We start from the raw sequence: 13975 nt of genomic DNA, 5'->3' as shown, positions 1-13975 counted from the left end.
TGAGTCTGCAAATCATGAGACCGTGCATAAGTGGGGTTTACTCTATTTGAAAAATCACAAAATTTAATTTATTCTTTGAGTTAAATTATTAAACAAAACTAAATCACAAAAACTTGAATTTATCAAGAAATTAAATTAAGCAAAATTTAAACTATCAAGAATTACTCAAGATTTGAAAAGAAAATCTTAATAAATGAAAATTAAATCAAGTATGCAATGTTAAGTTATATAAGAAATACTTAAAATGCTAAGTAAATAAATGCTAAATCACCAATATACAAAATGTGAAAAATTAAGAGATTGCAAACACAAGAACACACAAAAATACAAAAAAAATTTGCCAATAATGATTTCACTAAGGCAAAAATTCCCTCAATAATACCTTGTTATACAATGGTAATAATAAGTAAAATTCACTACCTTACACAAGCTTGTGAAAATTTTTGGAAAATCACTTGAAATGCAGCTGCTTGAGATTCACAAAACACATTTTTTTTGTTAGGTGCCATTACACACTATTCCTACATTCAGATCTCAAAAGCTAAGATTAATACTAGTGATCACACAGATATTTTACGTTAATAATTTCTCTTTTGAAGAGAGAGAGAGAGAGAGAGACAAACTGTCTCTGAAATCAGAATGAACCAACTTTTTGGATTCCAGCAAGAAGTGAAACAATCAGATGACATCGTTATTAAGGCATTTTGTTGGGAACAAGATACAAGAGGAAATACTAGAAGAGGAAGATGACGTCACTTCTTGAGCAAAACGTTTTGGGGCCAAAACTAACACATTAGAACAATACATGATAAGAGCAATGCAATCTTAAACATGATGCAATTGCCATGTGCTCCAGTGCAACACTTGTTCGCATTTCTCAAAATGGTACACGTTTTTACCAGAAAATCGTATGGAACGCAATCAGAACACGATATGTAACATTGCGAAATATGAGACAGAATCTTAACTGTTATCTCAACCTGTCAACGAATAACCCCAAACAAAGCACTCACTTAACTGATGACAACCAAAGCAAAACAAGCCTTCACTACCATGCACACCTGTTGCTGACATACTACATCATTATTAAAACATTACCAATTCTGAATTATGCTGTTAAGTTATCCAAATCACTAACTCTTTTGAGATCTGACATTAGACTAAATACAATACTTCAAAAATTATTATCATTACACAGAACACATGAAAACTAGAACAGTAAATAAATCAAAATCATGGAGTGACATACATATTAAAAGGTAACATCATGCCCCTGGGTATATATATATATATATATATATATATATATATATATATATATATATATATATATATATATATATATATTATATATATATATATATATATATATATATATATATATATATATATATATATATATATATATATATATATATATATATATATATATATATATATATATATATATATATATATATATATATATATATATATATATTAGAATAGAATCTACTGGTTGCTTTTTACCAGATATGGAGGTACACTCTCTTGGTACCCCAGGGGCTCCATAAGACAGACCAACCAATTACAAAGAATTCTCTCATAGTTGGTCTTGTCCAGAATAGTGCTTGTTGGCACAGTAATAGAATATAAAGGACTCAGTACAGGAGGGTTCCATCTCCTGTCCTGCAATGACTACCTCGGCTCAGCTTCATACTTGCAAAGATGTGGCAACACCCTGTTCTGGCCAGCTTCATTACATGCCAGGTCTGTGCAAGATAAATGTTCACCCCAGTTCCATGCCTTTTCTTCAGGGAAAGTGGATGGTTTTGAGGACACAGCGGCTACCAAAAATAGGTTTTTCCTTTATCAAACCTGTTGTTTTTGATAGTGTAACTGCTGTTAGTACTCAAAGGAGCTTACAAAAGAAATTGACTGGTGACGAGATGGCTTACCTCCCTATAGATAAATCCCAACAACCCAGATCATTTTTGGTCCTGTGTATAGTCACAGGTTATTAACTATTTTCTTTATTCCGGATATCCATAGGGTTTGGCAATATAGAAAAGGCAACAACACATGACCCAATATATTTATTATTGTTGTGGTTCAAAGGTGGCTTACCTAATTATGTTGGGTCTGGCTGCAGGATTATTATGCCTTCCCCGCCAAAATCTCAGCATGACCACTACTCTCATGGCAATAGTGTTTCAGGAATTTTTTATTCAAGGTAAAGTCACAGGTTATCAAGTTTTCTTTATTCCAGATACCCACTCTGGTCTGGCAATAATAAACAGGAGATACACAAACCTATAAATGTATCCATTGTGGTTCTACAGTGACGTACCTATTTATGTTGGATCTGGCTGCCAGATTATTGCTTCTTCACCAGTTCAGGAATACTGTCTCTGATAATCACTCCGTACACTCGAAGACTTCTTTGAAGGAAACATTTCTGAAGAAAGTTAACGATATACTCACCTTTTTGATATCATGCGACTTAGGAGAAGATTGAGGGTATGCCGTTTTAATGAGGGCCACTAAAATAATTCTCACTCTTTGTAGAGAGAGTGGTTTGATTGTCCTCAGGTTTAGAAAAAATAGGACCATTGTTTATGTTTGCCATGACATCTAGGTAAATCTTAAGTGCTTGAACCAGGCCTATTATTTTATATGAAATACTGAGTTCCTTTATCAGAAAAGGGGATTTTCCCTTTAAAAAGGCCCTCATTCTTGGCTAGGAATGATAGGCCAGGAGACAACAGCAAATGACAACTAAGTGTATGAGTGGTTTAATGTTGCCCTTGTCCAGGAATGCCCAGTAAGCTAATCTGAGCTCCTGATGCCAAAGCAGTCAAGAAATATGAGTTGTAGTTATATTTGGCCTATGAATTGAGGGGATGACAGGAGTCTAAAAACCTTATTCAGGGACCAGGTAATAGGGAGGAACCTTGTAGGAACTGACCTTTGCAATATACTGTAAAAGATTAGAGAATGGTGCTTTGAGGACCCACAGTGGCCACCAAAAATAGGTTTTTCCTATGTCAAAACCTCTCTTAATGATAATGCCCTATTAACTTCTTGATTTCTTCATATTATGGAAATGCTTGTCACTACAAAGCTGTGAACCAACTTAAGAAAGAAATGAAGCTTTTCAGATGCCTGGCTGAGTATTCAATCTCAGGTTTGGGATATATATAACCGAATATATATGTGTGTGCATATGTATATACATACACACACATATATATAATATATATATATAAACACATATAAAGACAAAATCCATGAAGGAAAGAGAAACAATGAAGTGCTGCAAGGCCTTTCGATGTTAGTCCATTACTTAGCAGACTGAAGAAATATAAAAATAAGTTTTACAAAGAAGGCTCATATAAGTGACAGATAAGATTACAAAGGAAAAGGTATGTACCTGGGATCCAACACACAGAATTAGCAGGCATACCAAACCATGGTTAATATTTCAAAGGTTTTACAAAGGATTAGGCTCAACGTCTCAAAAACAGGGACAGGATAATTAAAAGATTATACAAAGAAGGTGACTGACCACCAACAAACGTTTAAAAAGCACAACTTAATAATTCACATTTTTAGTAAACAAAAAAAAGTTTTACTTTTACAAGGTGAACATTTTTAACAAAGAAATATATATTAAACATACAAATACATAGAAAGCATATATACGATAACCAATTTTTAATGAAGTCAGTGATTTTATCTTTTAGGTCATTCTTGAACATTTTGCTTATACAGGGTTCCAAATAATACATGCTAGGGCTAAGATTAATATTACAACTGGAAGTGAGCTGTACAATAGCAGATTCTAAAAGATTTCTAGAAGAGAAATTTTTTTATCTGGCAATCACTGAACTTTCAGTCCAATTTATCCTGTGAGAGTTTTCACTTAAATGAATGAATATAGCATTGGGTGATTGTCCAATTTTGACAGAGTACTTATGCTGCTTAATCCGTACGTCTAAATCCTTGCTGGATTGGCCAATATAAAAAGAGGGGCAGTCCATACATGGAATTTTATATATTATGCTGTTTTCCTTAGGACTATTTTTTATTAAAATTCCTTTTAGTGTGTTATTATAGGAAAAACAAGGTTAACATTAAAAGATTTTAACAATGGTTTTATGTTTTCAAAACCACTAAAATAAGGCAAGCTAAGAATGTTCTTAGGGTTTCTTTCTCCTTGTTATTTTCACTATAAAACTTTTTGTGAGGTTTATTATTTTAAATATCTAGTATATGTGAAGGATAACATAAATCTGTTCCCATTGTCCTTATGTATTCAATTTCTTGATCCAAATACTGGGGACTGACAATGTGCAATGCTCTTAAAAACATAGAAGAAAAACTGGTTACTTTTATGTTAAGGTGATGGCCTGAATAAAAATGGATGTAAGTGAAGTTGTTGGTTGGTTTCCGATAAATACTGAATGTGCATTGAAATGGTTCTCTTTATATTAAAGCTTCTAAGAAAGGGAGGCAATTTTCTTTTTCTGATTCTAAAGTAAACTTAATGGATGGTGCCCAGTTATTCAAATTAGAGAGTAAATCATTTGCATCAGTATTGGCAGGCAAAACAGCTAAAATATCATTAACAAATCTATACCACTTGAATATACATAAATGATATTAGTTAAATATCGTTTTTCAAAGAATTCCATATTCAGGTTTGAGATGAGTGGGGATAAAGGGTTGCCCATTGCCATACCAAATATTTGTTGGTAAAATTCACCATTGAATATAAACTTACAATCACAAATGCACAACCTAGTGAGTGAAATAGTATGACTTATAGGTAGAGGTAATTCATGATGGATTAGTTCCTTACTAAGATGCTCTAAAATAGAATCTATAGGGACTTTAGTAAAAAGAGAACAAACATCAAAACTAACAAATCTATCAGTGGGGCAGAAAGTGATTTTATTTAATTTATCAACAAAATCAAGAGAATTATATATGTGAGAATCGGAGATAGTTCCAAGTAATGGTGGGAAGATCTTGGTAATATATTTCGAAAGTTTATATAATATTGAGCTAACATTACTGATAATAGGTCGCATAGGATTATTTTCATTGTGAGAGTTTTTACTAATCTGTACAAGTAAGGTAATGAGGGAAATTTTACTGATAACTGACCTATTAGTTCTTTTTTATCTTTCAAGGATTTTTTCCACTGTGCCATTGAAATTTTTTATGACTTGATTAATGGGATTTTTTGTTAGTTTTTGTAAGTCGTATCATCATCCAGCAGGGCTTGCATACGTGATATGTAGTCGGCTTTACCCAAAATTACAATATTATTCGGCTTATCAGCTTTTGACTAATCTTAAAAAAGGCAATACAATCCACATCACAAAAGCTGATTTTAGCTATTCTCGGGGGTGTGGTACGCATGGTACGCATGGGGTTCACGAATACATGGGGGTTCACTGTATATACATACATTATATATATATATATATATATATATATATATATATATATATATATATATATACTAGCTCATTTGATGGTGTCGGTGAACTTCCTGGAGTTTGGTTTTGTACTGAGACATGGTATATATGTATGTAAGTATGATATATGTATAAAATATATATACTGCATCAGTGGGTTCAGTTATCGGCAATCTGGTTTTTCAGCGCTTGTTTAGTGATGAAAATCTGTAATTTTGTGGGTCGATATGCGCCGATCTCCGTTTATCGGTGCAAATATATACCTAACAGAGGCACTGTTAACTGAAAATCATCGATTTTTGACACATATTGGCACTGAAAATTGCTGAAAAAGTTGATTTCCCCTCATCGTCACACCATTGGAACAGTACTCTCATGGAAAATGGGGACTGCCTGTAAGGCCTGTTTTATATATATGATATATGATATGTATATGTATATATACAAGCAGTCCCTGGTTATCGGCGGGGGTTCTGTTCCCGATAGCGTGACGATAACTGAAAATTGCTGATAATAGTGCCAGTAACTGGGGATCGGAGCAGATAACGGGGGATCTGCTTCGCCGATAAGTGGGGACCAGCGCCGATAACTGGGGATCAACACCAACAACTGGAGATCGGTGCCAAAAATCCAGTTATCGTCATCACTAGACAAGTGCCGTAAAACCAGATCGCTGATAACCGAGGCCACCGATAACTGGGGACTGATAATATATAAATATGTAGAAACAAGCCTTACTTGTATTGCTTGTGTTTGTAGTGTGTGATTCAGATAGTACTCAACACTTCCTGTTTGGATATCCTTTAAATTTCACTATGTGGGCTGTTCACATTAACCATGATCCTGAGGCAGCAAGTGGCCAAAATCCAAGGTATTCCCTTGGCACTTCGTATATATCTGCTGTGAAATATTGGTATGGTATACATGAAAGATAAATTATATAAAGGTACCATTTTATATGACTTAGGTATAACTACAAACAATTTCATATGTTTTGCTAAACATTTCCTCTGTAAACGGTGTCAAACAATTTTTTTTAAATAAAACTTTAGCATAACCCAAAATTGCTGTTTTGGCAGAATTTGGCTCTTGATTAAGTTCTTTGTGCCAGTGGTGTGTGGGTGTGCACGTATAGCCATTGAATCAGGTATTGCCATTAGGGTGGTCCCTGAATCTTGAGATCTGTAAGTCTCTTTGGCTTCTTTAGGGCAGTCAGTTAATTTTTTTTTGTTGAAGCCCACAACCCACAATTGCAAGGCTTTGGTGGTGTACATCCTAAAAGAATCCAGGAACTTGAAAGATACTAAGGTGGTACATCTCTAGAAGTTTTTTCTAACTGCTTGACCTCTTGAGGTAGGAACTAAAGTATCTTCACACCTTCAGGTACTTGAATATTTTTGATAGCTTATTTTATCCATTGTACTGTTGGTTTTTTTTAGCCTACCATCCATTGTGGCTGCCAGTATGTAGTATTGGAAGTGAAAGCTGCATCAACTGCATTCAATTTATTTGGAATTGTCTTGATTTTTCAGACAATTGCTTTTCCATGGTTACTGCTTTCTGCCAGTAACTTGTTGATGTTTGTGATTCTTTGGAGAGGAAAGCAGTTGCATACTATGGTAGTTTATTTCAGAAAAATACACTGTATCAGTTACAGAGTAATGATGGTGGTAATTGAAGTATAGAGATGTTGTTCTTCAGAAGAAAATCTTTGTGTTAATATAGGCCATATTCCACTCAGGCTCTGCTGAGCATGATCATGCCAAAAGGCAGGAATAGACAGTGATTCAGGGTGAGTCCTGCTCATTATACACAAGATGGTCAGCAGGGGGTTAATATATGCCAACCTCTGATTGGTGTGAGGAGGATATTCGCATTGTTGATTGGCTGGTGAGATTTCTTCTCAACCAAAAACCTATGGTTGGTGATCTCGCTGCTGCAGCCTTGCTGAGCAGTGGGGCTGGTGTGTGATATCATTATCTGGTATTACTAGGAGAATATTCTGATTGTTTGCCGGGTGGCTTTGAGAATCTTGGACATTAGTCTGTGTTTCCCTTTTAGGAATGTCACTGCTCGCGCTGTCTGGTACTCGTCCGTTAGTTTGATGAATAATGGGCTGCCTAATTCTGGTAGGCTGGAGGAACTCATCTTGGGTGGTATTTAATAAGGGTTTGTCCTGCTGTATTAAGAGAACACCTAGCAGCCATAGGCATCTAGGGTCAGGGGCCTTTCCAGTTACTTCTGTATTCCCCATTGTTACATTCCTTGTGATGATAGTATGATGGGCATCTCGTTTGGTTTTTTATAGTGCCTTCTTGAGCATGACAGTAGATCTTCTGCCCTTATTCAGTACCACCCAAGTAGTGTTCCTCCTGCCTACCAGCATTAGACAGCCTATTACTCATCAAATTAACAGACCAGCACCAGACAGTGTGAGAAGCAACATTCTCGAACAGGAATGATTTTCGGCGCTGATAACCGGGGATCGGCACCTCTGTTAGGTATGTAGCAATGCCAATACCTGATTATTGGCGCCGAGAAGTGGAAATTGGCACCGAAAATTGCTAATTTTTGTCGCTAGACATGCCCCGTAAAACTGGATAGCCAATAACCGAGGACTGCCTGTAATGTCTGAGATTCTGCAGGCTGCCCAGCTACCAGTCAGAATGTTCCTCAGATAATACCAGATAATGAAGTCACACACTAGCTCCATGCTCAGCAAGGCTGCAGCAGCAAGACCACCAAGCATAAGTTTCTGCCTTATGAATATGGATAGGGTTCATCTTCTGAATAATATGAGGAAATCCTCCTCAGCCAGTCAGCAGTCAGGATACATTTGACCCCCTGCTTACTATCTTGTATATAACAAGTAGGACTTGCCATGAACGACAGTCTGCTCCTGTTTTTAGTGTGATTATGCTCTGCAGAAGAAATGCAACTCCATGGAAGATGAACTTCAGATTTCAGTTACTATCATTATTACTTTAAAAACTGATACAGTGTACTCTTCCGAAATAAGCTACTCCAGTTTGCAACTGCTTTCCCCTCCAAGGAATGACAAACATTGGTGAGTTACTGGCAGAATGCAGTAGCCATGGGAAAGCAATTGTTAGAAAGATAGAAAACTGTTCCAGTGGCCTGCTCTAAGTTGGAAATTGCTGTAACCTGATAATTGTAAGAAAAATTTATAGCACCGGCAGGTTACTGTGTCGTAATCCTAGTTTCAGTGCCTTAAACTGAGTACGGCGCCCAATTTATTAATGAATATATTTTAACAGGCACCGTTAGTGTGGATTCGTTGTAGGTGAGACAGCTGTAACCCAAGGACTGCCTATATTATTAATACAAAATGGCAGCTTAGTTTAACATCAGGGAATTTGCATTGCTGTGCTGCCGTTATATGGTGGAATTGTTTACCTGCTAGGTCACATTTTTGTGGTAGGCTTGCATATTTAGGCTTTATTGGTTTTTTCTTCACGTTCAAAGATAGATTTGCCATAATGTGAACGTTTCACATATTAAGATGCTATGAACGTTTCACATATTAAGCATCGTGCATGGTTGTATTTGTTTTTTTTTTTTTTATAACCCTCTGAGATATGATACCATCTGCAGGTATGCAAATGACATCCCTGGAGATCCTGATGACTGCAACTAACATAATTGTAGAGTACTGTATTTTGGGTTATTCTCAAGATGTCATTTTGCCTCATTTTTGTAGTTTTCCATTATTGAACACTAGAAGAAAGTAAGTGCTCAATTTGAAAATAATGCTGTTGTAACATACCACTGTAACTAGTGTTGAGTCATGAAAAATAAAATTTCAGCAAGCATTGAAAGAAACTCTGGTATGCTCGAGGGCATTTAGTGTGTTATTTGCCACAGACAATTTTACCCCTCCCTTCCTTTCCCCTTGGATCTCAGTGTTAATATCTTGGGAAAATTTTAGAGGATGTTTATCAAGAAGAAAAAAAGATACATTTATATTTTATTTAGCTGATTTTTTTTTTTTTTTATTGCTCGATCGCATACATGGAGAATGTGCTGTCTCTGGCAATAATTGGCGTAGTGAGGCATGTTCAAGGCTTTGAATCATTCAAGTTTAATATAGCTTTCACAGTTAATTGCATGATGGACAATGTTAGTGATGGAACTTGTGTTCGAGATAATTCAAACTTTGACGCGTTTAATTAATTGTTTTACTTTGTAGTAGTGGAAATTTTGTTGAAGTTTCTATTGTCAGTATTTAAGATTTAAATACCTAAACATTGGCCTTGATCAGGTATTTACAGTTCGTAGGGAGCTTTTATGAAAAGTTTAGGTAATTATAAAGAAATTTATTTTTAATAGGAATTTTTCATTGATATATTTTCCTTAGGTTCTGTTTTTTATGGACTGTAAATTTTTATGTCACAGTAAAATGGTGCCGTGAAGATTTCTGGTGTGTATGATACTATTAATTAATTAATTAATTAACCGTTGTCAACTTTTTGCCTAGGAGCAGCAGAGGGCTTTGAAGAACAGTGAGAGTCTAGAGGCTGCCAGTAGTTCTGTTGCATCTGTTGTTCCTGGGAACCATCCAGAAGGAGGAGGTAGCGCTGATCCTAGTCCAGTTAACACTCCTCAGGCTTCTCCCCGTCCAGCATTGCCGTCATTGACACCTCCACGTCCTTTAATGATCCCACAACGCCCACAGCTCCCTCCTGGTTCACCTACCATCAGACAATCCATTGTGCATACAATGGTCAGAGGAGCTGTAAATCATGTGCAGGGAACAAGTGATCCTTACGCACATGCGCCTATGACCCCAAGACCTCAAACTTCTCCCTTACCATCACCAACTAATGACCCTTATGCACGAGTACCTGGTACTCCAAGACCTCATACATCAGATCCATATAGTGTAGCACCAGCCACCCCACGGCCAGTACCTAATGATTCATATGGCATGCCGCCACCTACTCCTCGGCCAATTGATCCATTTGCAACTCAGACTGGCCCACCAAGGCCAAATACTTCGGATCCTTTTACCTCCAGTCCATCAGAATCCTTTAACCAACCTCCTGCTTCACCTTATGTTCAGGCACCTCCTACGCCACGGCCACATGACGATGGCTATGGCCAGCCACCAACTCCTGCTCCACCTTCAGCCACTATTCATGCAGATCCTGCAAGACAGCAACACTTAAGAGAGCTGTTACAAAGACAACAAAGTCGACCATGGAACGAGGGGAGCAGTGGTCATCAAACAGGCGTTCAGCCACCATTGACATCACCCGAATTGTCTGGAGAATTTCGCCAGCCCCTTCCACCAGTTGTACAAGGCCCAGGGATACGCATGAGAGCCCCTAGTATTGCGCAAGGTAAACCAGGGCTGGCATCTCATCCTGCTACACCAGGGCAGGGGCCACAAATGGATCCCAGAGTTCGAATGATCCTTCACAGAGGCATACCACCTCAGCAGCAGACCGTTATTGGCCGCAATCCATTAGATCCATATACACATTTAGTGCAGAGGCCTCCTCAACAATATCTGACAGCAGCTGGTAATCCAGCTGGTGTACGTCCTGGAGTGCCAAATGTCGTTAGAGGTCCTCCAGGAACTGTAACTGTAAGCCAAGGTGCAGGATCACCGCACATGCCACAGGGTGGCCCTGTTCCTGTAGTTTCATCTACACATCATCAGCAGCCACCACCCCCACCTCACCCACTTGGTCCTCCTCATCCTCATCCTCATCCATCTGTATCACATCCTCAACTCCTTCAGCAGTCTCGCCAAACCTCTGTACAACCTCCTCACTTGCAACAGCCTAGAACAAATTTGCTACAGCAGACACCATCCCAGACACCTCAGCCACAGCAGCAGCCTGAGTCAGAACTTCCAGAAGCTGTAACACGAGAATTGGAACAGCTTGAAGAGGAACAGCAACAGCAGCAACATCAGCAGCCATCAGCTGAAACTCAGGGTCAGGGTGCTGTAGGTCCAGTTGCACCACCAGGCTCTCAACATCCACCGAGCAATCAGGGAGATGACTTAGATGATCTGGCTCCTGGGGATCTTCCTAATATGGAGGATGATCTGTTAGGTAATATGTTTCCTTGAAATGGTAAATTAGTTTGGGTCAGTTGCTGAAATTCGTACTTAGTGTTATATTACTTTGAGATATTTTATACATTCTATAAAATTCCTGGTTATGTGTTTTTTGCCTAATAAAGCTTACTTGCAGGTATTGGAGGTGACTTCAACGCACTTTTGGAATTTGCTGATGGTGGAGTAGGGGAAGAGGATGATAAACTACCCTCAAATCTTTTTGATGAGCTTGGAGATGATGATGATGAAAGGTAAGTATTTATTTATTTTTGTTTGTATATTTAAGGTAAAGATTTGAAGTACCAAGGCTTAAGACCATTGCTTGGGTTGCTATATAACTAGTTTGAAATTGTCTTCAAGATAGGTAGAACTAAACTACTGTTAGCTTTGATCAGAGAATCTTTGTTTCACCATAAACCCATCACTTTGGTGTAGCCCAGATTCTTGGTCTTTGAATATTCTAAGCTACTACAATTGTATGTCTAACAGACAGAAGAACATTAGTAGTACTAAACATGTGCCACCTTGACCCTCATGTCCAGAGGAGGTAACTGCCTCACTTTGCTACACTACTGCAGGATTGCCAAAAACTCAACCAACTTACTTCGTGAAATCTGAAACTGTATTTTATCCTTCTTGCTTTTTTTTACATAAATATCATTTATCAGTATGATTTTATATCTCAGTCTCCGTGATGAACACCTCATTTTTTCTTTTAAAGATCACCGTCAGTTTGATTGTTTGCCTTAACAGGTAGCTAATGCCTCACACAGTTTAAACAAGTAGTTAATGCCTCACACAGTTTAGTCTTCTTGACGAACACCTCATTTTCAAGTTTTAATTACCGTTTGGGTTTTCCAAGGATGAAACTTCTTAAAAATTTGTCAAAGAACATCGAAGAGTTTACCAGGTAACCACTGCTACATATATATGTCTTAAACTTAACAGGGATCCTCATCTGCTTAGCAGGTGGGTCTGCTTGCTAAACATCTCTAGTAAGGTGTATCAGGATGGGTCTCTTCTCTTTAAATGGAGGTCCTGCTAGGTTAGACCTGTTAAGAATGCTACGTTTATTTGTCTTGGTTATCTGCATTGGAATCTGCAGCTTCATAATCTCTGCCAGCACCAGTGTCATCATCATTGGTTATGATAAAAAAAATGCCCATTTTTGGATGAGATTGCAGTCGAGCAACCAAACATAGACCTTACCTCCTCATTGGCTTAGTTGCCAGTGGTCAGGCCAATAGACATTCTTTTTGCCCCAAACAATAGCTGTGTGACCCAATTTAAGGAGCACAAATTATGTCTCTCCAGGATTTGATGCAGTAGTACCTGAAACTGCTCATATTACCAGTTTCCAGTGTACTGCCACTATTTTTGCCGCAGTCAGAGTTTGAGGGTATCCCTGTATGATTTGTTTTTTGTTTGTCTTTCTGTGGACAAGGCTACCTCTGTACTGAGACGGTGACTTTTTCATCATTGAGATAATGCTAGCTCCAGTAGTGGATGGACCAGTATTCCAGCCAAGTACTGAGATCACTTTGGGAGTGTGTGCTTTGTACATCAAAAGTCAGAATCTTGTCAGCCCCATGGGATGGACCACCCATTGAATCACGCCGGAGATGGAGACCAGAACTGTAAGCAGTTATGGGCCCATGTCAAGGATAGTAACAGTAGTAGTGCCTGGACACTTGCTAGTATCCAAATATCATGTTATTGACAGGAGAGCAAGACTTCAGTTGATCATGTGCTTGGACTTGGGAGTACAGCAGCAGCAATGACCCGATCAGCACACTGACCACAGAGATGCAAAATTGTAACCATGCAGGTCTCAAGCACAAGGATAGTAGCACCAACAAGCCCAGACTGGAGAACTGACCACGGGAGCCCAAGACTGAGACTGCACAGGCTAGAGATATGCAGCTTTAGGAACCACAACCCACTTCAGACCAAAGATTACAGTATTCAACAAGATGGCAAAGTTAGCCACCATGACACAAGCCTCTTGACTTGAAAGGAGGACAACATGACTGTCTCATAACCTGACCCACAGTTGGTAGGATCCTAATAGAACTCAAGTTTTCGTTCAGCAATTTAAAATACAAGTCGGCTGCTGAAGAACAGATTTGGGAATAATGTTCAACACATGGATGATTAAAAGATTTCATACATTTCTTTTGGATGCAAAGGGCTCTAGAAATCTGGGTAGACTTTTTCAGTATATTGATTTTGTGTGGATTGAATAAAAAATAGACTAGATACGTTTTTCAAAGTTACTATATTCAAGAATGTCACCCAGAATTTTAAATGAAAAGATTTGGTGGGGAGATCCAGTTTCCTAGACCTGCTAACAGTAATACTATGAGTTCAGTAAGATTTAACATCATCCACCATACTATGCACCATACACTAATTT

The 13975-nt window shown here is 37.9% G+C and overlaps 1 protein-coding gene across 14 annotated transcripts in view; it reads left to right on the top strand.

Annotated features, from left to right (window-relative positions):
- Nucleotides 1-13975, top strand: part of LOC136829355 (histone-lysine N-methyltransferase 2C-like) — a 189130-nt gene that overhangs the window by 105236 nt on the left and 69919 nt on the right. For 12 of the 14 annotated variants that reach the window (XM_067087799.1, XM_067087798.1, XM_067087794.1 and 9 more), the window contains 2 exons: nt 9967-11554; nt 11696-11810. In XM_067087799.1, the coding sequence (XP_066943900.1) occupies nt 9967-11554; nt 11696-11810 (1703 nt within the window). The remainder of the gene's footprint in view (nt 1-9966; nt 11555-11695; nt 11811-13975) is intronic. The other 2 variants (XM_067087796.1, XM_067087786.1) reach the window with 1 other exon arrangement.

The sequence above is a fragment of the Macrobrachium rosenbergii genome, chromosome 44 (assembly GCF_040412425.1).
Source record: "Macrobrachium rosenbergii isolate ZJJX-2024 chromosome 44, ASM4041242v1, whole genome shotgun sequence".
Taxonomy (NCBI): Eukaryota; Metazoa; Arthropoda; class Malacostraca; order Decapoda; family Palaemonidae; genus Macrobrachium; species Macrobrachium rosenbergii.
The sequence above is the reverse complement of the archived record's forward strand: the minus strand, read 5'-3'. Positions and strand labels throughout refer to the sequence as shown.